We start from the raw sequence: 25,925 nt of genomic DNA, 5'->3' as shown, positions 1-25,925 counted from the left end.
TAATTTTTTTTGTCTGCTTGTTTTATTACCTCAAATCTCACAATCCTAGTTTTGTAGGAGACCCCCTGGAAGGTCTCAAAATGTGCATTGTGAGCACTCTCATGTAATTTGAAGGAGTTGTTGTGCTAGCAAAGACTTCTTTCTCCAAAATGGTAAGTCATTGAAGTTAAATAGATGTTAAAAAAATCACATTTTTATTGACAAAATTCTTTCAGGCCTTCTTTACAAATACTGTATATTATAATCAAGCAAAAATGACAAGCATTTTTTCTTTGCAGGTCATCTTTCACATTTCTTCACATACCCATAGAATTCTATACATTTTTATTCCTCTGTAGCCACCTGGAATAAATTGTTTATCAACCCCAGATGGATTTTGGGTGGGGCATCAGAGGGGCATTGCAAACTGCAAGCCTCAGGCAGGCAGTTTAGTGTTCAACACAATATATAGTACAATATATATGATACAATATATAAGAACATAAGAATGGTCATACTGGGTCAGATCAAAGGTCCATCCAGCCCAGTATCCTGTCTACCGACAGTGGCCAATGCCAGGTTCCCCAGAGGGAGTGAACCTAACAGGTAATGATCAAATGATCTCTCTCCTGCCATCCATCTCCACCCTCTGACAAACAGAGGCTAGGGACACCATTCCTTACCCATCCTGGCTAATAGCCATTAATGGACTTAACCTCCATGAATTTATCCAGTTCTCTTTTAAATCCTGTTATAGTCCTAGCCTTCACAACCTCCTCAGGCAAGGAGTTCCACAGGTTGACTGTGCGCTGAGTGAAGAAGAACTTCCTTTTATTTGTTTTAAACCTGCTACCCATTAATTTCATTTGGTGGCCCCTAGTTCTTATAGTATGGGAACAAGTAAATAACTTTTCCTTATTCACTTTCTCCACACCACTCATGATTTTATATACCTCTATCGTATCCCCCCTTAGTCTCCTCTTTTCCAAGCTGAAAAGGGCTAGCCTCTTTAATCTCTCCTCATATGGGACCCATTCCAAACTCCTAATAATTTTAGTTGCCCTTTTCTGAACCTTTTCTAATACCAGTATATATCTTTTTTGAGATGAGGGGACCACATATGTATGCAGTATTCAAGATGTGGGTGTACCATGGATTTATATAAGGGCAATAAGATATTCTCCATCTTATTCTCTATCCCTTTTTTAATGATTCCTAACATCCTGTTTGCTTTTTTGACTGCCACTGCACACTGCGTGGACGTCTTCAGAGAACTATCAGCGATGACTCCAAGATCTTTCTCCTGATTAGTTGTAGCTAAATTAGTCCCTATCATATTGTATGTATAATTGGGGTTATTTTTCCCAATGTGCATCACTTTACATTTATCCACATTAAATTTCATTTGCCATTTTGTTGCCCAATCACTTAGTTTTGTGAGATCTTTTTGAAGTTCTTCACAGTCTGCTTTGGTCTTAACTATCTTGAGCAGTTTAGTATCATCTGCAAACTTTGCCACCTCGCTGTTTACCCCTTTCTCCAGATCATTTATGAATAGGTTGAATAGGACTGGTCCTAGGACTGACCCTTGGGGAACACCACTAGTTACCCCTCCCCTTTCTGAAAATTTACCATTTATTCCTACCCTTTGTTCCCTGTCTTTTAACCAGTTCTCAGTCCATGAACGGATCTTCCCTCTTATCCCACGACAACTTAATTTACATAAGAGCCTTTGGTGAGGGACCTTGTCAAAAGCTTTCTGGAAATCTAAGTACACTATGTCCCCTGAATCCCCCTTGTCCACATGTTTGTTGACTCCCTCAAAGAACTCTAATAGAATAGTAAGACATGATCTCCCTTTACAGAAACCATGTTGACTTTTGTACAACAATTTATGTTCTTCTATGTGTCTGACAATTTTATTCTTTACTGTTGTTTCAACTAATTTGCCCGGTACTGACGTTAGACTTACGAGTCTGTAATTGCCAGGATCACCTCTAGAGCCCTTCTTAAATATTGACGTTACGTTAGCTATCTTCCAGTCACTGGGTACAGTAGCTGATTTAAAGGACAGGTTACAAACCATAGTTAATAGTTCCACAATTTCACATTTGAGTTCTTTCAGAACTCTTGGGTGAATGCCATCTGGTCCCGGTGACTTGTTACTGTTAAGTTTCTCAATTAATTCCAAAACCTCCTCTAGTGTCACTTCAATCTGTGACAATTCCTCAGATTTGTCACCTACAAAAGACGGCTCAGGTTTGGGAATCTTCCTAACATCCTCAGCCGTGAAGACTGAAGCAAAGAATTCATTTAGTTTCTCCACGATGACTTTATCATCTTTAAGTGTTCAATATAGTGTTCAGTGTAAAGAGTTCTGCAGAGGAGACAGGAGACTGCTCCCAGCTTGCACCCCTGAGGCAGGAAGTCTCAGAATTTTGTTTATTAACAGAGTGATTAACAGGTGATTTAAGATAAGAAAGGGCTGTTAGGATGTTTCCTAAAGGTAAATGATCTGTTCCAAGGTTCGTGAACTACAAAAAGTAAGTAGCCTAAATGATAGAAAGTAATTGTAGATTTTTCTACAATTGATTCAATTGTTGTATTCAAGAAGTAGTAACAAAGTTATTAATATCTTTCTTTGAGAAGATAACTGATTTTTTAGATAAAAGAAATGCCACAGATCTAATCAGTCTAATCAATCAGTAAGGTATTTGATACAGTTCCACATGAGAAATTATTAGTTAAACTGGGGAAGATGGGGATTAATATGAGAACTGAAAGGTGGGAAAGTATCTGATTAAAGGGGAGACTGCAACAGGTCATACTGAAAGGTGAACTGTCAGGCTGGAGGGAGGTTACTAGTGGAGTTCCTCAGGGATCCGTCTTGGGACCAATCTTATTTAACGTTTTTATTACTGACCTTGGCACAAAAAGTGGGCATGTGCTAATAACATTTGCAGATGACACAAAGTTGGGAGTATTGCCAATATGGAGGAGGACCAGAATACCATACAAGAAGATCTGGATAACCTTGTAAACTGGAGTAATAGAAATGGGATGAAATTTAATAGTGCAAAGTCATGCATTTAGGGACTAACAACAAGAATTTTTGCTATAAGCTGGGGACTTCTCAGTTGGAAATGACAGTGGAGGAGAAAGTCGTGGATGTATTGGTTGATCAGAGGATGACTATGAGCTATCAATGTGATGCGGCTGTGAAAAAGGCTAACGTGATCTTGGGGTGCATCAGGTGAGGACAGGGAAGTGTTAGTACCATTATACAAGGCACTGGTGATACCTCATCTGGAGTACTGCGTGCAATTCTGGTCTCCCATGTTTAAGAAAGATGAATTCAAACTGGAACAGGTGGAGAGAAGGGCTACTAGGATGATATGAAGAATGGAAAACTTACCTTATGAGAGAAGACTCAAAGAGCTTGGCTTGTTTAGCTTAACCAAAAGCTGAGGGGAGATAGGATTGCTTTCTATAAATACATCAGATAGAAAAATACCAGGAAGGGAGAGGAGTTATTTATGTTAAACACCAATGTGGACCCCAGAACAAATGGCTATAAACTGGCCATCAACAAGTTTAGGTTTGAAATTAGGTGAAGGTTTCAAACCATCAGAGGAGTAAAGTTCTGGAGCAGCCTCCCAAGAGGAGCACTGGGGGCAAAAAACCTAACTGGCTTCAAGACTGAGCTTTATAAGTTTATGGAGGGGATGGTATGACAGGACTGCCTACAATAGCGTGTGGCCCATCGCCAACTGCTAGAGACAGGACAGTAGATAGCGAGGGCTCTGAGTTACTACAGAGAATTCTTTCCCAGGTATCTTCCTGGTGGGTCTTGCCCACTTGCTCAGGGTCTAACTCAGGGATCTCAAACTCAAATCACCACAAGGGCCATATGAGAACTAGTACATTGGCCCGAGGGCCGCATCACTGAAACCTTTTCATACAACGATATAAAAGTATACTCAAAAATGAAAAAAATGAAGTGTAATATAGTATGCTATTAAAAGTCAGTGTATTAACTTTTTAAAAACTTTAATGTGAAGAGGGGTTTTAATAAAATATAAACACTCAGGAATGCACCTCACGCATTTACTTTTAGAATTACTTTGGTTAAAGTCACCCATCCCACCCCCAGTATTGCCCCCACTCCACCCCTTCCATGAGGCCCTGCTCCTGCCCCGCCTCTTCCCACCCCATCTCTGCTCCCATTCCAATCCCTTCCCCAAAGACCCCGCCCCAACCCTGCCCGCTCCCTGCCCCTATTCCAACCCCTTCCCCAAATCCCTGGCCTGGTCCCGCCTCTTCTCCACTTCCTCCCCTGAGCACGCCATGTCCCAGCTCCTCCCCCCTCCCTCCTGGAAAGTCCTAAGTGCCGCCAAACAGCTGTTTGGCGGCAGGAAGTGCTGGGAGGTAGGCAGAGGAGCGGGGACACAGAGCGCTCAGGGAGGGGGTGCCAGGGGTGAGGGCAGCTTGGCTGCCGGTGGACGCAGCGCCTATGGCGGGCCGCAGGAAATAACTCATGTTTGAGACCCCTGGTCTAACTGATCACCATATTTGAGGTTGGGAAGGAATTTCTCTCCTGGTCAGATTGGCACAGACTCTGGGTGGGTTTTTTTTTATTTCCTCTGCAGCATGGGTCCACTTGCAGATTTAAACTAGTGTAAATGATGAATTCTCTGAAACTTGAAGTCTTTAAACCATGATTTGAGGACTTCAGTAACTCAGCAAGAAGTTAGGGGTCTATTATAGGAGTGGGTGGGTGAGGTTCTGTGGCCTGAAAGCTGCAGGAGGTCAGACTAGATGATCATGATGGTCACTTCTGACTTCACTAAGAGTATCTGAGTAAGAATACGCTTTATACAATTTTGAACCTAACCAGTGTCACTTAAGTGACTTGCCACAAGATGTCAGACCATGTTAGTATTAGAGCTGTATGGGTCTAATATTTAATTTTCTTTCTTGATATAGGAATTAGATACAATACTCCTGTCAGATAACTTAGAAATTATCTGCAAAAAAAAACACCCTAGAATTTTCAGTTGCTTAAGTAGCCCCTGGAATCACGGTTAAAGTTGCTCCCCTCCCTCCCCCCCCCCCCAAAAAAAAATCTGAAACGGTGCTCCTGTGGGCAGGCATGGAATTTGCCCCCACACGCACAGCCCTGTTGGCCTCACTGGAGCCACCCCCCAACATAGAAGTCAAAATACACCTATGTTATTAACTATTGTATTTTGATTCCAGTAGTAGGGGTTACCATCCAAATAGGTATAACACCACTAACCTATATTACATGCTTGTTGCAAGGCTCAAATCATGATCATAAAGTGCTTTTATATCCTTCTATGAAAGGAACCACGGGCTGTGGGTATTGAAGCCCAGGGGAGGCTAAGCCTCCTCTAACCCAGGCCATGGCCCTGCCTATGCTCTGCCCTGAGGCGCCGCCCTCACTCCCACTCATCCTTGAAGCCAGTGAGAGCTCAGCTCCAGCCAGTGGCCTGGAGCTCAGGCCAGAAGCCCAGGGAGGCTTAGGCTGGCTTGGGCCAGCGGCCCGGTGCTCAGGCAGGCTAGCAGGGGGGGAAGAAGAGACCTTAGGGCTAGCCTCCCCAAAGGGAAACTGTATGTTTCATGAAAGGAACTGTATGTAAGTGCAAAGGATCATAACAATTTGGTCTTTGTTGTAACCAGTGTAAATTATTGTTAATAATGGTTGGTAAGAATAAGTTATTCAGGCATACTTAAATTTTCAATAATAGGTTGGGGTTCAATTTATTTTAGGACTGTCAAATGATTAAAAAATTAATCATGATTAAGACTACATTTTAGTTACGGGTATTTTTAGTAAAAGTCACAGACAGGTCACAGGCATTAAACAAAAATTCACAGCCCGTGACATGTCCATGACTTGTACTATATACACCCCTAACTAAAGCTTGGTCCGGGACCCCCATGGGTGCTCCGGGTGTGTGTGTATGTGTGGTCTGGGACCCCCATGGGTGCTGGGGGGAGGGCGGGCAGTGGCACGCAACTCAGGACCCCTGCTGGTGCTGGGCGGGAGTGGGCGGCATGCAGCCCGGGACCCCACTGGTGCTGGGGGACAGGGGGGAGAAGGGTTGCAGGGAACCACAGTCAATGGGAGCTGCAGGGCAGCACGGGCAGCATACAGAGCCCCCTGGCCCCTCCACTTAGGAGCTGCAAGGACATGCCGGCTGCTTCTGTGGAGCCCTCCCTGCCCGGAGGTAAGTGCCACCCTGCACCTCAACTGCCTGCCCCAGCCCTGAGCTCCCTCCCACATCCAAACTGCCCCAGCAGTGGCTGATGCTGCTGATCCAGGAGCTGCCTGCTCTGCTCTGGTAGACCCAGAGCCAGCTGCACTGGCCACTGCAGAACTCACAGAATCCGTGACTTCCATGACAGACATGCAGCCTTAATCATGATTAATCGTGAGATTAAAGAGGTAGTCATGATTAACTGTAGTGTTAGTCGCACTGTTAAACAATAAAATACCATTTAAATATTTTTTTATTTTTTTCTACATTTTCAAATATATTGATTTTAATTACTACACAAAATGCATAGTGCTCACTTTATATTTGATTACAAATACATGTACTGCAAAAAACAAACAGTGGTATTTTTCAATTCACCTCATACAAATACTGTAGTGCAGTCTCTTTATTGTTAAAGTGCAACTTAAAAATGTAGATTTTTTTTTAACATAACTGCACTCAAAAACAAAGTAAAACTTTAGAGCCTATAAGTCCTACTCAGTCCTACTTCTTGTTCAGCCATTTGCCAAGACAAATGTAAACAAACTTGTTTACAGGAGATCATGCTGCCTGCTTCTTATTTACAATATTACTGTACCTGAAAGTGAGAACAGGCATTTGCATGGCACTGTTGTAGCCAGCATTGCAAGGTATTTATGTGCCAGATATGCTAAACATTCATATGCCCCTTCATGCTTCAACCACTGTTCCAGAGGACATGTTTCTGTGCTGATGATGGGTTCTGCCCAAAGCAGTGCAGATAGACACACATTCATTTTCATCAGCTGAGTCAGATGCCACCAACAGAAGGCTGGTTTTCTTTTTTGGTGGTTCGAGTTCTGAAATTTCCGCATCAGAGTGTTGCTCTTTTAAGACTTTGACACCATGTTCCACACCTCGTCCCTCAGATTTTGGAAGGCACTGCAGATTCTTAAACCCTGGGTCAAGTGCTGCTGCTATCTTTAGAAATCTCATATTGGGACCTTCTTTGGGTTTTGTCAAATTTGCAGTAAAAGTGTCCTTAAATCAAACAATATATGCTGCGTCGTCATCAGAGACTGCAATAACACAAAACATGGCAGAATGTGGGTAAAACCACAGAGCAGGAGACATACAATTCTCCTTTACAGAGTTCAGTCACAAATTTAATACATCATTTTTTTAATGAGCATCAAAAAGCAAGTAGACCATGTTCATTCAGTCTGTATCTATATGTTGATACTTTGAAAGTTAGCTAGATGGCACCAGAACATACTTTGTATGCCAGTGCATAGGGATTCCCTAGATTGTGCCTTGTTGTCACAATAAACCATTAAGGATTATTAAAATAAACTTTTGTTTTATGAGTTTGTTTTTCTGAGAGAAAACTAAGGGAGGATGTAGAGACCAGTTTTAAATACTGTATTGTGATCAGCTATACTGTGTATGTGCATCGTTGCCCTCTATTAGGTGCAATTAGAACTGCCCAACTGCAGGCTATAGACCAGGGGTCCCAGAACTTTTTATCTTGTGCTCCCTTACCACTACCCCCCACCCCCACAGAATCATAGAATATAAGGGTTGGAAGGGACCTCAGGAGGTCATCTAGTCCAAACCCTGCTCAAAGCAGGACCAATCCCCAACTAAATCATCCCAGCCAGGGCTTTGTCAAGCCTGACCTTAAAAACTTCTAAGGAAGGAGATTCCACCACCTCACTAGGTAACACATTCCAGTGTTTCACCACCCTCCTAGTGAAAACGTTTTTCCTAATATCCAACCTAAACCTCCCCCACTGCAACTTGAGACCATTACTCCTTGTTCTGTCATCTGCTACCACTGAGAACAGTCTAGATCCATCCTCTTTGGAACCCCCTTTCAGGTAGTTGAAAGCACCTATCAAATCCCCCCTCATTCTTCTCTTCCACAGACTAAACAATCCCAGTTCCCTCAGCCTCCCCTCATAAGTCATGTGTTCCAGTCCCCTAATAATTTTTGTTGCCCTCCGCTGGACGTTTTCCAATTTTTCCACATCCTTCTTGTAGTGTGGGGCCCAAAACTGGACACAGTACTCCAGATGAGGCCTCACCAATGTTGAATAGAGGGGAATGATCACGTCCCTCAATCTGCTGGCAATGCCCCTACTTATACATCCCAAAATGCCATTGGCCTTCTTGGCAACAAGGGCACATTGTTGACTCATATCCAGCTTCTCATCCACTGTAACCCCTAGGTCCTTTTCTGCAGAACTGCTGCCTAGCCATTCGGTCCCTAGTCTGTAGTGGTGCATGGGATTCTTCCGTCCTAAGTGCAGGACTCTGCACTTGTCTTTGTTGAACCTCATCAGATTTCTTTTGGCCCAATCCTCTAATTTGTCTAGGGCGCTCTGTATCCTATCCCTACCCTCCGGCGTATCTACCTCTCCTCCTAGTTTAGTGTCGTCTGCAAACTTGCAGAGGGTGCAATCCACACCATTCTCCAGATCATTTATGAAGATATTGAACAAAACCAGCTCGAGGACCGACCCTTGGGGCACTCCACTTGATACCGGCTGCCAACTAGACATGGAGCCATTGATCACCACCCGTTGAGCCCGACAATCTAGCCAACTTTCTATCCACCATTCATCCAGCTCATACTTCTTTAACTTACTGGCAAGAATACTGTGGGAGACCAAGTCAAAAGCTTTGCTAAAGTCAAGGAACAACATGTCCACTGCTTTCCCTTCATCCACAGAGCCAGTTATCTCGTCATAGAAGGCAATTAGATTAGTCAGGCATGACCTTCCCTTGGTGAATCCATGCTGACTATTCCTGATCACTTTCCTCTCTTCTAAGTGCTTCGGAATTGATTCCTTGAGGACCTGCTCCATGATGTTTCCAGGGACTGAGGTGAGGCTGACTGGCCTGTAGTTCCCAGGATCCTCCTTCTTCCCTTTTTTAAAGATGGGCACTACATTAGCCTTTTTCCAGTCGTCCGGGACTTCCCCCGATCACCATGAGTTTTCAAAGATAACGGCCAATGGCTCTGCAATCACATCCACCAACTCCTTTAGCACTCTTGGATGCAGCGCATCCGGTCCCATGGACTTGTGCTCGTCCAGCTCATCCCCACACACACTCCCCTCGAACCACAGCTGGGAACAGGGCCACGGTCATGGCCGGGTTTGCAGCTGGGAGTGGGGCTGTGGTTAGGGCTGGGGTCCAAGACCAGAGCTGCAGCCGGGAGCCAGAACCAGGAGCACAGCTGGGGCAGAGTTAGGGCTCCCTCCACACCCCTTGTGGGGGCTGGCCTGGGCCCCACCATGTCCCCCAAACATTCCACTGTACCCTCCCTCCCCCAGAGGGCACACCCCACAGTTTGGGGACTACTGCTTTAGACCTTAACCTTAGAACAGCTAAAGTGTTCTCCCTCAAGTGAATGGGGCCTGTGCTTTTGGTGCAGGAGAACTTGGGTTCTCTCCTGCTGTGAAGTTCTGAATGGCCACAGTGTCCAATATAATGGCACCCATGAATTCTTGGTGGCTAAGAATTTGTTGCCCTGTATTTATTGTACAATCTGCAACCATATTTTATTTTTCCCTTTCAACTGAACCAAGTTTTGATGTGCTTTATTGATTGGCCTATGATATTTCATTGTGAATTTTATAGCAGGGGGAGGAAAGGCTCTGAGTGAATTTTTAGTGCTCAGGAAAGGTGCTGGGTTGACAGCCCTGAACCCCTCTGCTCATCCACATGACATAACTATCACTTTACAAGGAGGTGGATTAACTACACTGATGGGAGAGCTCTCTCCCATCAGCATAGGAGTGGCTTCACTTAAGTGCTTCACTTAAGTATATAGACCTGCCCCCAGTCTGTGCCTCAGACTCCCTTTTTCTGTTACATAGGTCAGAATCACTGTTCACAATCTCACAGTGGTCATGTAAAACTTGATACATTAATTTGTGTAACACTTTGAGCTCTTTGGTTCAAAGATACAGGATATAAATCAGGGCAGATTAATTGTATGGCCCCATTGAGTTCAGTAGGGGTGCACAGGTGTAAGCCCAATAGGATTTGGGCTGGAATCCTAACTCTTTTCTACAATATACTTGAATTAAATTTTCTGGTTGAGAAGAAACTTCTCTAATTATTCTAACTGGTGAATTTAATTGGTTAACGTTTATAAAGTGCTATTTAAAGTGAAAAAGTTTGTAGCACTATGCAGATAACATGCAGCACTGCATAAGTGCAGAATATTGTAATTAATTATTAGAACATCCGAAAGATCTATGGCAATTGGTTTTAATTGCCTCCAAAGAAAACATTAGAGGAGGGTTATTTTAGGAAGTGAGTTGCAGTTCTCCCTTGTAGCAGCTGCAAGAATACCCTAAGATCTCCTGAACGTTTTGTAAGGATTAAATATTTTTAAAAATCTTCAAAGCATATTTGAAGCCTGCATTAATAACAACTTCCACTATTATTTAGAATTTTAGGGCTGTTCTGAGAACTCAAATCATTTAACAAAAATACGTGAAGTCTGAGTTCATGTACAGATCAGGAAAGAAACACATGCACAAATTCTGCTTTCAGTAGCCCCATGGAAATCAGTGGGATTAAGAGAAGAATTTAGCTCCATGGGCAGATGTGGCCATGGTTGGTGTAGACATGTGTGACTCAGCTGATTTCAGCAGAGTTGGATCTGCTTACACCCAGACTGACTCTGGCTCCACAAGTCCTAACTTTGAACCCCAATCCCAAACCAGGGTAGTCAATGGTGAAACTCCTGTTCATGTCAATGGGAGCAGGATCAAACTTTCTTATTCAAACATGTAAAAAGGGTGTAAGAGCTTCATTTCAGTGGGCCACAATATTCTCTTTACCTCGATGACTGCCATATTTGAGATCTGTGTACACACAGACACACACACACACACACACAGAGTGAGGGAATGCTTCCCACATGGCCTCATTTCTCCCCTCCTCACTCCTGCATGTGCACCATTGGTATGTGGCTCTACTGAGGTTTGGGGACAGGCACCACTATCTTGCTCCGTCTCCAGATTCTGTGGAGGGTGCTCCCTGATGTTAGGGATCTGTCTGTAGAGCACTGTGTGTAAGGTACATCAGGCCTGGGGAAGGTCCCCACCATGGATCCTTTGCAGAATCTGCTTAACAATGATTACAGCTTGAGGCTGTGCTATTGTTCAAGTGAAGCCCTACTATGCTGCACACCCTCCCAACAGCAGGGCTCCAAAGGCAGTGGCATGTGGGAGAAGTGTTGTAGCCCACAGAATGTACATTTATAACAATGTAATTGTGTGTAATACAATAGTCCAGAAGCTCAAGGATGATGGAAGATGAAGTCAGAAAAATTCCAGCTGGAAAAAGGATTCACATTTTTAAAGCTACTTAACTACTGAGGCAGCTTCCCAAGGGAAGTGGTAAATTCTCCACCACTTGGAGTCTTTAATTGAAACTGGATGGCTTTCTGAAAGATACCCACAAGTTAGTGGGCTTGATGCAGTAATCACAGAGTGAAGTTTAATGTCCCATGTTATGTTGGTCAAGCTACATTATCATGATGGCCCCTCTAGCCTTAAGTGCATCAGTTGATTCAGCATCAATGCTGTGAGGGGGAAGATGTTGCACATCTAAAAACATTTGAAAGACCTGGAATAATTAATATGCACCAAACAACCTCATGTGAACAGTCATTTCTTTACATGTGCTGGATTGTTTAATAATAAATGTTTAGAAAATGCCAAGGAGACAGGACAGAGGAGATGCTGGTTTTTCTGAAAACAGAATTAATACCCCCAACGAATTTAGAATGTATTTTCTCAGCATGGATGCTACATCTGACTTCAATAAAGTGAATATTAAAAACTAAGTCTCCCTAAATAATCAAAAGAATTTGAAACAGTTTCAAACAGTAGCAAGATGCTCAATCCCAGTTCACTGAAGATTCTCAACCTGGATATTTTTATTCTGCTGAGAATGATCTGCAGTCAAACCTCCTTGGGGGAAGCTCATGTCAAACGGAGATATGCAGTGTGTTTTAATCTCTTGTGTTTAGGTATCTCTGGTCGTCAATGTTGCAAGTGAGTGCGGATTTACAGATAGCCACTACAAAGCTCTACAACAATTACAGAGAGACCTTGGCCCGCATCATTTTAATGTGCTGGCATTCCCATGTAATCAATTTGGGCAGCAAGAGCCAGACAGTAACAAAGAAATTGAGAGCTTTGCCCGAAAGACTTATGGTGCCTCCTTTCCTATGTTCAGCAAAACTGCCGTCACAGGTGCTGGTGCTAATGCTGCCTTCAAATATTTAATTGGTGAGTAATATCTAGAGAAGCTATATTTAAGGAGGTAAGTCGCTGGCATTGAATTCATCTGATCTGGCAAGACTTTTATAAGGATTATTTATAGTGTTCATGATTGCAAATGCGCCTGTTATAATTATTTCACATACACATTTATTAAATAACCCTATCTAATGCCTATCCAAATAGGGATTTAGAATGTCTAGAAATACAAAGTCTGTGTACATGGGAGTGTGATACATTCCCGCTGTACCTGATCACAGGGTCATGAACGTGGGCAGTTGTGTCTGGTTTTCTCCACTTAGCAACCATTTCTCCAGAGCATTCATGTCAGGACACATCAGGCCAGATTTGATCAGATGCATTAGCAGAGCTGTAGGGTAAGAGGAGGCAAAAGGTCCTCAGTATCCATCCAAACCCCTCACTTTCACAAGCTTTGCATTCACTCACAAAACAGTGCAACCAGGTGCTGATAGTGATTTTCTGGAAAAATTCCTTCCATGTTCTTCACCAGGAATATGGAACAACCAAATTGTAAAACCCATCCAGCTATTTGTACAAGAACCAATGCATGCTAGGACAGGAGTCTTTGGGAGTTTTTGTTGGTTCCTGGCAGACAGCTAAGAAGCCTTCAGTAAATTAGGTTATTCTTATCTAAAGACTATATTTTTCTGCATAGGTTGAATGCTCCAAACACCATTCATATACTGAACTGAAATTGGAATTTTCATCCAATTTTTTAGGAAATGAGTCAAATCTAATCAAGCCCACCATCACATGACAGCACACTGAGTCTCACCTCCTCTACCCAGCAACAGTGTTCCTTCCACACTCTCCCATGGACTTACAGCACAGTTGTTTGTACTACTTTTGGCAGCTACATGCAGTCTTCCAGAGCTGACATTCCTGCAGGTGAAGCTTCCCCATGCTCTTCTTGTAGAGTTTAAGGCCAGAAGGGACCACCAGAGCATCTAGTCTGACCTCCTGTACATCACAGGCCACCAACTCCAACCAGCATCCACAAACTAAACCCAACAACTAAAATTAGACCAGAGTGGTACAACTCCAGGAGACTAGACTATTATGTACCACAGGCAGAGAATAGGAGGGACCAAGGTGCACCAATGCCTGAGTCCTCAGCAGTGACAAGGGCATGATTGAGATCTAGCCAGGTAATCCCGTAAGAGACCCACACCCACACGCTGCAGAGGAAAGCAAAAAGACTCCAAGGTCACTTCACACTCTTCCAGTTCTGGTTCACCAGGTAGGATAGCTGCTGTGATGGGTTGGGTCACAGAAACTCCCTCAAGACGGTCACTAGATGTGCTGGGATACCACTGAGAACAAACCCCCCTGCCAGAAAAGGCTTCCCTCCACTCTATTTTGCTGAGCTAGTCACACCAGTCAGCTTCAGCACAGACCAGGAGGTTGGGCCACACATCCCTGCAGTTCACAGAAACTAAGATCCACTTAGCCCCAGGGGCTTCTCAGTTAACAGGGACTTTTCCAGTGCCTAGTATTCAGTCTTTCTGGGAGCCTAAACCCCAAATAAATCCATTTTACTCTGTATAAAGCTTATACAGGGTAAACTCATAAATGGTCCACCCTCTATAACATGGATAGAGAGATATGCACAGCTGTTTTCTCCCCCAGGTATTAATCACTTACTCTGAGTTAAATAATAAACAAAAGTGAGTTTATTAAGTATAAAAAGTAGGATTTAAGTGGTTCCAAATAATAACAGACAGAACAAAGTAAGTTACCAAGCAAAATAAAACAGAACACACCAGTCTAAGCCTAATACATTGAGAAACTGAATATAGGTAAATCTCACCCTCAGAAATGTTCCAATAAGCTTCTTTCGCAGACTAGACGCCTTCCTAGTTTGGGCCCAATCCTTTTCAGACCAATGTTGTAGTTTATGGCCTGGAACCAGCAATCACTCACACACCCATTTGTCCCAGTTTCTTTCAGGCATCTCTTTGGGGTGGAGAGGCCATCTCTTGAGCCAGCTGAAGAAAAAATAGAGAGGCTTCCAGGGCCTTTTATATTCTCTCGTGTGGGCGGAAACCCCTTTTGTTCTTCTGTGCAAAATCACAGCAACAAGATGGAGTTTGTAGCCATTTGGGCAAATCACATGTCCATGGATTCAGCTTTTTGCAGGCCAACGCCATTGTTTACATGTTAGTTTGAACGTTCCCAGGAAAGCTCAGATGTGGATTGGCGTCTCCCAAAGTCCATTGTCAGTTAAGTATTTCTTGATTGGGCACTGACTCAGAATAGTCCTTTCTCAAGAAGCTGACCAAATGCTTCACTGATGCTGCTTAGAAACAAACACACTGAGATACAAGTACATAGCCAATACAGACAGCATAATCATAACCAGCAAATTACAACCTTTCCATAGACACCTTACTTGACCTCCTTTGTACAAGATTTGGTGCAACTGTAGGACCTTGGTTACAGCAATGATCTATACGGTCACAGTTCATGTCAATAACGTCTCAGCTGCCACTTGCATATCGCATGCAGATTGCAAATCTCATCCTTCCCCAATGCTCCACATGTAGCATGAGGCTGTGAGAGTGGGACAGTCACCAGCATAAGCCTGGCAGTGCAGTGTGACAGGAAACACTCACCTCTCATTAGTGCCTCCTGTCGGTTGTGTGCAAACCTGCACTTTCTCTCTCTGCTCCCACCACCGCTTTTCAGCAGTCAACCTCATCAGGTGGGTCTTCACTAGTCCAGCTCTCTGGCCAAGTGACATACAGTCAATGTGCATTAACAAACCCCTTCCAGGATAAGAGGTCTAAACAGGGTCTGTCCCTGTGCCCTTGTTAAAATCTTTAGCCATGTCTCTGTGCTCAGTCCTCAGCCCCTTCTAGGCTGGCTTTAAGACCATGCCTGCCCTGGTATAGAGCAGTACCTCTGGGGCTTTCTCCCTGGAGACTCTTTGCCATAACAGTTCTTATTGCCCCAGCTGGGTCACTCCTTCAAGTTCAGCTCCCTTCCAGGGGACAGGAGTAACAAAGTTCAACAAATGGTTGGCCCTCTGCGGAGTCTTCAGCCATTCTTGAGTCCTTTAAGTTCCATCCCTGGGCTTGGGCTACTAAACAAAATATGCCCCCTTCTCAGGGCCTTGGCCACGTTGCCAGTGGCAGGATCCAGGCCTGTCTACTATCTAGGTCCCAACCCAGGGACCCTACAAATGGCAGCTACATACTGCTTCGCTTCCTTCAGTACTTGCTGCTGCTATTCCCCAGGCTGCTTCCACATAGCCCTTTCCTCTTCACCTTTACCTCAGGGCTGAAGTTCTCTACTCTTCTCTGCCTCACCAAATGCCATTTCTACCAGAACCCATCTTTTGTGTCTCACTTGAGTTCTAGCAAGGAATACCCTTCCTTACTCCTCTGGTCCTAGTCTGGGACAGCACTGCATACAGCCCCTGCAGCTCCTTTTATTTGAGCCTGCGGTGCTCCGATTGGCTGCTTCCCTTCTCCTTTTCTGGGGCAGAGCATGGAAGGACCATGAGGTCTCCAGCGGGGGCCTCAAAGGGCCTGGTACACCTTGTCACATGCACCTTGGCAATCTGTCTGATTCCACATGGGGGGGAAAGCTCCTCTCACCTGTAAAGGGTTAAGAAGCTAAAGGTAACCTCGCTGGCACCTGACCAAAATGACCAATGAGGAGACAAGATACTTTCAAAAGCTGGGAGGAGGGAGAGAAACAAAGGGTCTGTGTCTGTCTGTAGTCGTCTTGGCCAGGGACAGAACAGGAATGGAGGCTTAGAACTTTTAGTAAGTAATCTAGCTAGGTATGTGTTAGATTATGATTTCTTTAAATGGCTGAGAAAAGAATTGTGCTGTATAGAATAACTATTTCTGTCTGTATATCTTTTTTGTAACTTAAGGTTTTGCCTAGAGGGGTTCTCTATGTTTTTGAATCTAATTACCCTGTAAGATATCTACCATCCTGATTTTACAGGGGGGATTTCTTTATTTCTATTTACTGCTATTTTTTATTAAAAGTCTTCTTGTAAAAAACTGAATGCTTTTTCATTGTTCTCAGATCCAAGGGTTTGGGTCTGTGGTCACCTATGCAAATTGGTGAGGCTTTTTATCCAACATTTCCCAGGAGAGGGGGGGGTGCAAGTGTTGGGAGGATTGTTCATTGTTCTTAAGATCCAAGGGTCTGGGTCTGTAGTCACCTAAGCAAATTGGTGAGGCTTTTTACCAAACCTTGTCCAGGAAGTGGGGTGCAAGGTTTTGGGAAGTATTTTGGGGGGAAAGACGCGTCCAAACAGCCCTTCCCCAGTAACCAGTATTAGTTTGGTGGTGGTAGCGGCCATTCCAAGGATAACGGGTGTAATATTTTGTACCTTGGGGAAGTTTTGACCTAAGCTGGTAAAGATAAGCTTAGGAGGTTTTTCATGCAGGTCCCCACATCTGTACCCTAGAGTTCAGAGTGGGGGAGGAACCTTGACAATCTCCCTGTCAGGAAATCCTTCCTGATAATCAACCTAATGTTTTCCCCTTGATGTTATGTACTTTCTTTCCTTAAGGCGCTGATTAACACATCATCATACTAAAATGTCAGGAACTGGTTCGTGTGGTTTTCTCTTCTGTTTGTATTTTTTTTTTCCTTCACAGAATCCACAGGAGAAGAACCAACCTGGAACTTCTGGAAGTACCTGATAGCCCCTAATGGGAAAGTAGTAAAGGCTTGGGACTCAACTGTCACTATTGAAGAAATAAAGCCTTACATCACGGAGCTTGTGAGGAAAATCATCCTGAAGCAGAAAGATGAACTGTGACTTTCAAAATTCCCATCACATCTATTATACCTTGATTGATAATTAGGACTGTAATTTGACTGTTTGCATTCCAAAAGAGAAAATAGAGGGACAGGAAATCATTATGACTAATTGAAGTTTTCCCCATCATCCTAAGAATACAGGAAACAATAACTGAATGTGGTAAAAGGTGATTTAACTTAGGTTTGTGCTATCATTACAAAGTTACTGAATTTAATATGTGCCTTCTCAGAAAAAAATTATCAGCCATTTGTTCATTTTACTAACTCAAATAATGAATTGTTGATGGTATTATGAAGAGCCAATTAGGATCTTTTTGGCAGCCAGGCTCAGTACAGCTAGAATTTCCTTAGAGAGACCTTACTAGCAACTGCAATTGATTTGTCATGATTTTGACCATGAATTTCATTTAAAAATGCAACCCAAAGTAGAAGAGTGCACTCGGCGTAGTATGGACACAGTTATAAGGGGCAGGCAAAAATAGGTTTCCTCAAAGCAGACACACTTATAATGATATGTGTCTGCTTAGTTATAAAGGACAGACACTTCACTTTCTTTATTTGTGTCATGGGTAACTGGGGGAGAAGGGCATGGGGAGGCCTCATCTATAGAACCGAAATAAAAGACAACATTTCCTACAAAAAGATTCTCCATAAGTTGTGTGAACTGTCTTTAAATTCTTTGTTTAAAAAAGGGTTACTGAGTGACATTAGAAAAATCTGTATAATTAATTTGAACATCTATAAGGCCAGATTCTCCTCTGGCTAAATCAATTTAGCACCATTAAAATCAACAAGCTAAGATGATTTATCCCAGCTGAGAATCTACCCCTATTGTTAGGTTTCTTTTTTCAAAAAGTTTTTGTATGGTGCTTCATGTTTTGGGAGAAAGAACAGTACTGATTCTGAGTCAGAGTTAAGGTGGTTTTGAAATCTGCTGGCACCATATGAATAATGTGTTTATTTTGTGGGCAATGTAAGATTAATGATGTCCTTGTTTATTCAGTTTTAAGTGCTTCGTTTTGATAAATGATGTGACAGCCAAGTCCTCTGATATCACCCAGAAACTTTAATTATTTTTAAAATGTAGCCAAATGTAAGACAGCATTTTTAAACTTTTAAATAAATGGGATTGGACAGATTATTAAATTAAAGGAATTAGTGGTGCTGTCCAAGTTTAATGGCTTCTGCAAAGCCCTGCCTCATTCAAAGCACATCTGACAAAAGCACACACATTTACCATGGGGCTGCTCTAGTGTTTGATCTGCTGCCCTAGGTCCCCTGTGGAACCTGGGAAGCAGAGAATAGCCTTATAAATATAGAAACGTGTTCCCAAGGTACCCGGTTGCACACATTAAATAAATGTTCCCAGTACTCTTTGCAGGTGGTGGTGGTTTTGTGTTTGTGGGGAGGCGGGGGAGCATAGGAGTGGATTAGAGCAGGCCTGGCATCGTCTGTGCCAGCTGGTGAGGCTCTTTATGTAGGGTATATTCTCAGGGGATTGTTTCTGCCAAAGCAGCAAAAAGGGGCCTTGGTATAACAGAGAATTATATACCAGTACAGTATAAGGGGGCTACAGCATAATAAAAAAAATGAGACTACTCAGTTCCTCAATCAGGAAAATGGACCTGTACCACATTTCATCCTAGACCAAAGGGTGGATCATGCAGGAAGGAGAATCATTAAACCAGATCCTGACCTTTCCTTTAACTCTGGAAAGTAGCCTTGGCCAATTCAGAGCTCCATGGTAAAAATATTCTTAGTCACTGTGATATTTTTTTCCTCAGTTTCACTGACAGAATCATGACAAGTGAACAACTAATGGAAATTTCTTACGCATTTTACTGTTTTTGCTTTTGAAAACTGCCTCTTGTCTAAACCAATGTTAAAATCTATGTTCAGTTTATAATTCAAATCTTGTGGTGTAATGTGATTGCATTGGGCAGATCTAAGGATAGAGAGAAACATTAGAAAATGCAAAATTTTCGAACTGGTGACACTTTAAAATGTTTTAATCTCAAAAGATACTTACTCAGTTTAATCAAAATGTTCAAAAAACATTCCAGTTGCCAGTGAGCCTTAACCCTAATTATTTAAAAGCATAAAGATTTCTATCTTTCTTGGGGGATAGGGAGGTGGGCAATAGGGAGAGGAAGTGGTTCTTACAAGGAAGATTAATTCCGCCTTAAAATTGGACTGTGATTGGAACCTTAAAAATGGCAATATTCTCCCCTTGCTAATATAAAACTTCATAGACCTATTCAGCTGAGATAAAAGCTCTGTTACTTTAGCTCCAAAAGTATGAGGCTACTACCACTTAAGCTAAAACAAAGATCTCTGTTAGCTGTCACCTACAGAAACACTCATAGGATATCGTTTTTAGCATAGCCAACCAGTGGAGGGTAACATGTTCTTGCACACATGGTGTCTACACTACACTGTTAACTGAGGCTCTTACTTAGGTTTTAGCCTTACCCCTCCCTGCCATCCATACAGAAAAACTTCTGACCTGGGTTTGGAGGTGCTTTAAGCCTAGGTTAGCTTACTCAGGTGTCGGGGGTTAGAGCTGAGGTTGGAGCCTGCCTATTTTGCAATGAGGACATAGGCAAAATCATTTAAATGCTGATAGTCCTCCAATGCCTTCCCATAGTTTCCCTCCAAAAGAATACACAAGTTCTCCCACAGTGGACAGGGAAAGAATCCTAGAGCATCTCAGCACAAAGAACCAATGGGTATGCAATGCCTGTCAATTGTGGGATAACTTTTCTACCCTTTGAGGGGAACTGTGGGAAGGCACTGGAGGACTATCAGCACTAGATAGTAAAATAAGGCAATTATTTATAAAACAAGCTCTAGGGGCCAGCATGCTCCTAACCCTAGGATGCTTTAAAAAAGTATAATATTGCCCAGTTCTAATATTGTTGACACAATAAAGCTGGTTTGTGCTGCATAGTGTTTTTAAAATGGTAAAACAATAAACTATTTTAGCATTTTGCATACAGTGTAAACACTTTCTAAATGGCTGTTGCAATCAGACACATTCATAATTATCCCGGTGTACTCCAGTAGAATAAAGAGGTGTGTGTGTGTACCATGATGCCTCCTGTCTTGCAACAGGGTGAGGAGCAGATGAATGGATGGAGAGGAAAGGAGAGATGCTAAAGCAATTGATGGTTCCTGGACCTGCACAGCTGCTGCTAGGGTCATGGATGCCTATCAGGAGCAGTCCAAGAGGGTAGAAGCTGGAACTGCCTTGAGACTTGCAGAAAGGCCAGGGGAACTGGAACCTGAACTGTGTTTTCTACTGCATCAAGCAAGCTGACATCATCTGAGAAAATCTGATGAGTTTTTAAAATAAATAAATAAATAAATAAAATAAAGGGGCAGGGGAATAAAAGGAAAAAAGTGTGTGTGTGTGTGTGTGTGAGAGAGAGAGAGAGAGAGAGAAGACAAATAAAGGAGATGGAGGGGCAGATCACAGCCCCAAGGCAGAAGGGCAAAGAATCTCTGAGCCAGTTGCAGTTGGAAATTGTGGAAATTTCCAGAATCAGGCAATATTGACACTAATTAACATGTTCAGTCCTACAAACCGATGTTAGACTAAAATGAAGGGCGTAACTTACACCTATGCAAGCAAGGAAAATCAGTGCTAGTGGGTGTGGCACATAGATACATGGGCATGCAGGAAGAAGAGAGCAGCAAATCCCCAGGTCTTTTCTATTATTCAGTCTATTTGCTAAATGAGTCGTAGCAGTGACTTCATCACACCTCTCAAGTGAAGGAGAGTCTGGTGTGTCTGTTATGTGGCAGGGAGATCACCAAGGAGAATCCAGGGTAATGGAAGAAAAGTGATTAATGATTCAGTATGTGGCTCTCTTCCCTCTACATAAATACGGAAACAGTGTCCCAGCATGGTAGTGGCAGGCATTATGCTGCTGGAAATACTGCCCTTTGGATAAGGTATATAACTGAGGCTCTGACCAGCACAGAGCACTCTTCATAATAATAGGAGCATTAGCCCCAGTGTCCTAGCCAAAGTTCAAGTGTGGTAATTAATACAGTCTGGTTCCTTAAATTCCTCTTCACTTTCTGTCCTAAACTGGTGGCTAGTGATGCTGCACAGTGTTAAACAGCTGATGCAGTCCACCTTACCAGTGGCAACAGTTTAGTGGTGGATGAAATGAATACTATGTAAGCTAGTACACTTAAACCCTGATCCAGTAAAGGACTTGAGCACATGAATGCTTACATTTAAGTTAACAGAAATAGTCATGTGCTGAGAGTTAAGCATATAACATGTTTAAATCCTTTGTTGGGCTGAAGTCATAGTTGGCAGAGCAAGTTTAGGTCTTTCAGGATGAAAGGTGCTAGATAAATGTAAATCATAATTTTTTATTAGGAGAGAAATCTGTCCTCTAATCATTTGATATGATCTTGTCACTAGATAGACAAACCATAGATAACAAGCCAAATTGCACTGGATTGTATTTGTTCTCTGAGGATTCAACAAGTGTGTAGATATCAGAAATTATTCCTTTGGCTTATGAATTCTAACACAGTTCAAGTCTGACAGGGATCTTCCCTAGGGCACCTCCTGGAAACTACGTAGAACCATTGAATGTGCCATGCTTAAATCTTATCTGCATTGCAACTTGCCTGTATTACAGAAAGATTTGGTATGTGTTAACAAACATACATTTTTGTGAATGGATAGCAATTGTCTAGGGCTTTAAGATTTATAGCATGCAGATCTGACAGATGTAGACTATCCCTGTAAGAAATATGTCACATTGGTTTAACGTCTAAGATAAGTGACGAGATACATAACTGCACGTTATTATATGTCCCTGTATGGTATGACAGAGGAAGAAGAAATCACTTCAGAGCCTGGTCTCACAGCCATTATTTAGACAAAATACCTGTTGACTTTAAGAGTTTTGCCTGAGTAGACATTGCAGAATCAGACCCACATAATACAAAAAATTTGTTTGCAAAATGGGACTCATAACCTGAAATATTTACAATGAAACAGGGGTTTAAACATGTATTTTTGTTTTGGTTTTTGGTAAGTGACAAGCTTTATGGGTCTGGTTCATCTCTGTGTTATTCCAGTTTTATGCTGGGATCATAAATGGAATGACACTGGTTTAATGCTGGAATAACGCAAAGGTGAGTAAGGCCTAATGTGACTTTGTTGGATGGTACCTAATGCACCATTTACAACACATTAGCACATTGCTCAACAACAGGCTGAATGTGGTCCAAATTACTGAATACAGACATCCATTTGTTCAAATGGACTGAGTTTTATAGTAAACTACAGTCAACTCTTGGATCAGCCAAGAGTACTTGTTATGTTGGTCAAGCTACATTATCATGATGGCCCCTCTAGCCTTAAGTGCATCAGTTGATTCAGCATCAATGCTGTGAGAGGGAAGATGTCACTTCATTGGATGCATTCAGTGGAAAATACAGTGGGGAGATGAATCTGATGAAGTGAGCTGTAGCTCATGAAAGCTTATGCTCAAATAAATTTGTTAGTCTCTAAGGTGCCACTAGTACTCCTTTTCTTTTTGCGAATACAGACTAACACGGCTGCTACTCTGAAACTTGTTAATAAGTGTAGAGGCTATAGCTTGCATTTTTTGCTTTTCTTTTACTTGTAAACTTATGTTTCCAAACCCTTATAGTTGCTTTTATTTGAATCCCAGTCTCAAGCTCTGTTAAATAAACTTCAATTTTGTTTTACTGTAGACATGTCTACGCTCTTTGTAATAAGGAGAGTGGTGAACTGGGGTGGCATGCTTCTGTGGAGGTGGAAGCCACCTCACTGACGAACCTGTCACTTTCCTTAATGCAGCACCAGGTGCTAAGGTGGCTTTCAAGTGCCTGAGTCCAGTTCTTGTATTGCTCAACCTTTAGGCACCTAGGGCAGCTGAATGATTCTGGACCTTTGTTGGGGATTCATACATCTACAAATTGAGAGGCAAATCATGGCTGCAGTTCTACAGGTGCAGGAAGCCTGTAGGTTGGGGAAGCAGGAAAGCAGAATTTGGGAGCATGCAATGGGTGTGATGCTGGGGTTATCCCCTAGGCTTTGTTCTTAAATGTTTATGTGGGAATATAATATTCACAAAAGGTGCCACTTTTTAAATGACCACTCTGGAGGTTTGAAGTCCTCTATTAATCCACAGAACAGAACCATCAGAGACAGCAACCAGACATGCTTTCTAGACACTCCCCTGCCAACATACCTCCCTGTCCTGGAAAGAAAATGAGAACATAGTTCCATCTTCATGTCCATTCATTCCACAGCTTTTTACTGAGACTGTCAACAGGTGGGTTTAGATACTGTCATCTCTGCTGATGATTTTAGGGATGTGGATGCTGGACTGAAACCCCTACTGCCAAGGAATCTTTAAATTCTCCTCTGGATAGCTGCCAAGGACAGGCAGAAGGAACCTTGCCTGAATGCCTATTTGGAAGTTATTCCAAAGGAAATGTTTAATGCTTACGTCAGTGTTTCCCAAAGTGTGGGATGTGCCCCCGAGGGATACAAAGAACTAGCTGAAGGACCCAGACAGGCTTGTTGATTGTTCTCCGGCTTTATTGTTTTTTTAAAGGAATTGTCTAGCTGTTATGGTTGCAGATTAAATTCAGTGCTGATAAATGCAAAGTAAAGAACATTTGAAAAAATAATTCCAATTATACGTACAAAATGATGGAATCTAAATTAGCTGTTAACACTCAAAAAAGAGATCTTGGAGTCATCATGGATAGTTCTCTGAAAACATCTGCTCAGTGTGCAGCGGCAGTCAAAAAGGCTAACAGAATGTTAGGAACCATTAAGAAAGGTCTAGGTAATAAAACAGAAAATATCATCATGCCACTGTATACATCCAGGGGATGTTGCGAAGTCCAAAAGTATAACTGGGTTAAAAAAAAAGAATTTAATAAGTGCCTTGAGGATAGGTCCATCAATGGTATGCAAACCCATGCTCTGGATATCCATAAACCTCCAACTGCCAGAAGCTGCCATGGATCGTTCAATAATTGCCCTGTTCTGTTTATTCCCTCTGATGCATCTGGCAGCAGCCACTGTCAGAAGACAGGATACTGAACTAGCTGGACCAGTATGGCCATTCTTATGATAAATCCTTGTAACTGATGCAGTGATATACACCTGAGTTTTCTGAGAGCCTGAAACAAATGCCTCATTCACTTCAATAGGTGCTAATCCTAGGGCTTGTGTAGACTAGGATAAAATGTGTATTTTAAAAACTTTCTAGCTAACATGTTTTTAAATCCTAACATAGGCAGGGAAAGTAGCATTATAACATGTTGGTTGGTAGATATGAACTCTTGGCTCCTCCTACGGTTCGCTCAAGACAAGCCCTGAAATAATATAAACTACAAGCAGAATCATTTTGTTGAACCCTTTCACACCTTTTTTATACCACACAAAAAGGACAGGACTATTTTCTCCCTTGGAGGGTCACTTATGGGGCAGAGGACCTTCGGGCTTCAGCCAGACTCTACTGAGTCTATGGTAAAGACTCTATTAACCTCAAAGGGTTGTGGATCTGGCTCTTTATAAAGGCATCCTGAACTACAGGTGACATTCACCCATAATGATTTGGGATCTTAAAAAAAAAAAAAAAAAAAGGAGAGGGGGATGTTTTGACACATTTTTAAAGCTTTGCACTTTCCCTTTGACTTAGCTTTTAGTTTGGATCAGGAATTTATCTCTGTACATTTTTAATGTCAAAAAACCAAAACTAGAAAATTAAATACAATGTACTGATGAAATGATATTAACAAAATGACCAGAGCTGGGATTTTTTCCATATGCAACTGGTCTCCAAACAACATAATTAACTATAACATTCCTATATGCTATTGAACTGTATTTTTTCAGTGTAATGGCTATGACTACTGTAGTCAAGTGTTCATTATTCATATTTGGTGCCAGGTGCCCATAATAGGCTTCAGGCAACATTTTGTAGAAAATTATCTTCAGGCTTTCTTTCTAGATACGCTGAAATGTCTAAAATTTAACAACGATAACAAAATCCACGTGTCATTTGCCATGTTGGAGGAGGAAATGCTCTTGGGAAAGTTTGAGATAATGCGTCCTGCCCCGAGGTGGCAATGTTGGAAGTAAAGGATCATTATAAACACTGGGTTGTCTGCAACTGGGATTGTCCAGCTACATCAGATGTCTACATCATGACAGTTGTTGGGGCTGAAATGGTTTTGGGTTAAAGGGATTGTTATGTTTTGCAGAGAAAGACAATTACTGTATTTTAAATAGTGAAAAGTACCCTAAGGGGTGAAAACCCTAAGGGGGGGAGGGATAGCTCAGTGGTTTGAGCATTAGCCTCCTAAACCCAGGATTGAGATTTCAATCCTTGAGGGGGCCATTTACGGATCTGGGGCAAAAATTGGGGATTGGTCCTGCTTTGAGCAGGGGGTTGGACTAGATGACCTCCTTAGGTCCCTTCCAACCCTGATATTCTATGAAATGTCTCTCTTGGTTATAAGCGATTGGTTTCGTCTGTAT

General features: G+C 42.4%; 1 protein-coding gene across 1 annotated transcript in view; it reads left to right on the top strand.

Moving 5' to 3' along the window:
• GPX7 (glutathione peroxidase 7) overlaps window positions 1-23,115 on the top strand; it is a 31,721-nt gene extending 8,606 nt beyond the window's left edge. The window contains exons 2-3 of the mRNA XM_048860257.2: window positions 12,301-12,562; window positions 17,200-23,115. Of these exons, the coding sequence (XP_048716214.1) occupies window positions 12,301-12,562; window positions 17,200-17,363 (426 nt within the window). The 3' untranslated portion in view covers window positions 17,364-23,115. The remainder of the gene's footprint in view (window positions 1-12,300; window positions 12,563-17,199) is intronic.
• The last annotated feature ends 2,810 nt before the right edge of the window (window positions 23,116-25,925 follow it).

This window comes from Caretta caretta, chromosome 8 (genome assembly GCF_965140235.1).
Source record: "Caretta caretta isolate rCarCar2 chromosome 8, rCarCar1.hap1, whole genome shotgun sequence".
Lineage (NCBI taxonomy): Eukaryota > Metazoa > Chordata > Testudines > Cheloniidae > Caretta > Caretta caretta.
The sequence above is the reverse complement of the archived record's forward strand: the minus strand, read 5'-3'. Positions and strand labels throughout refer to the sequence as shown.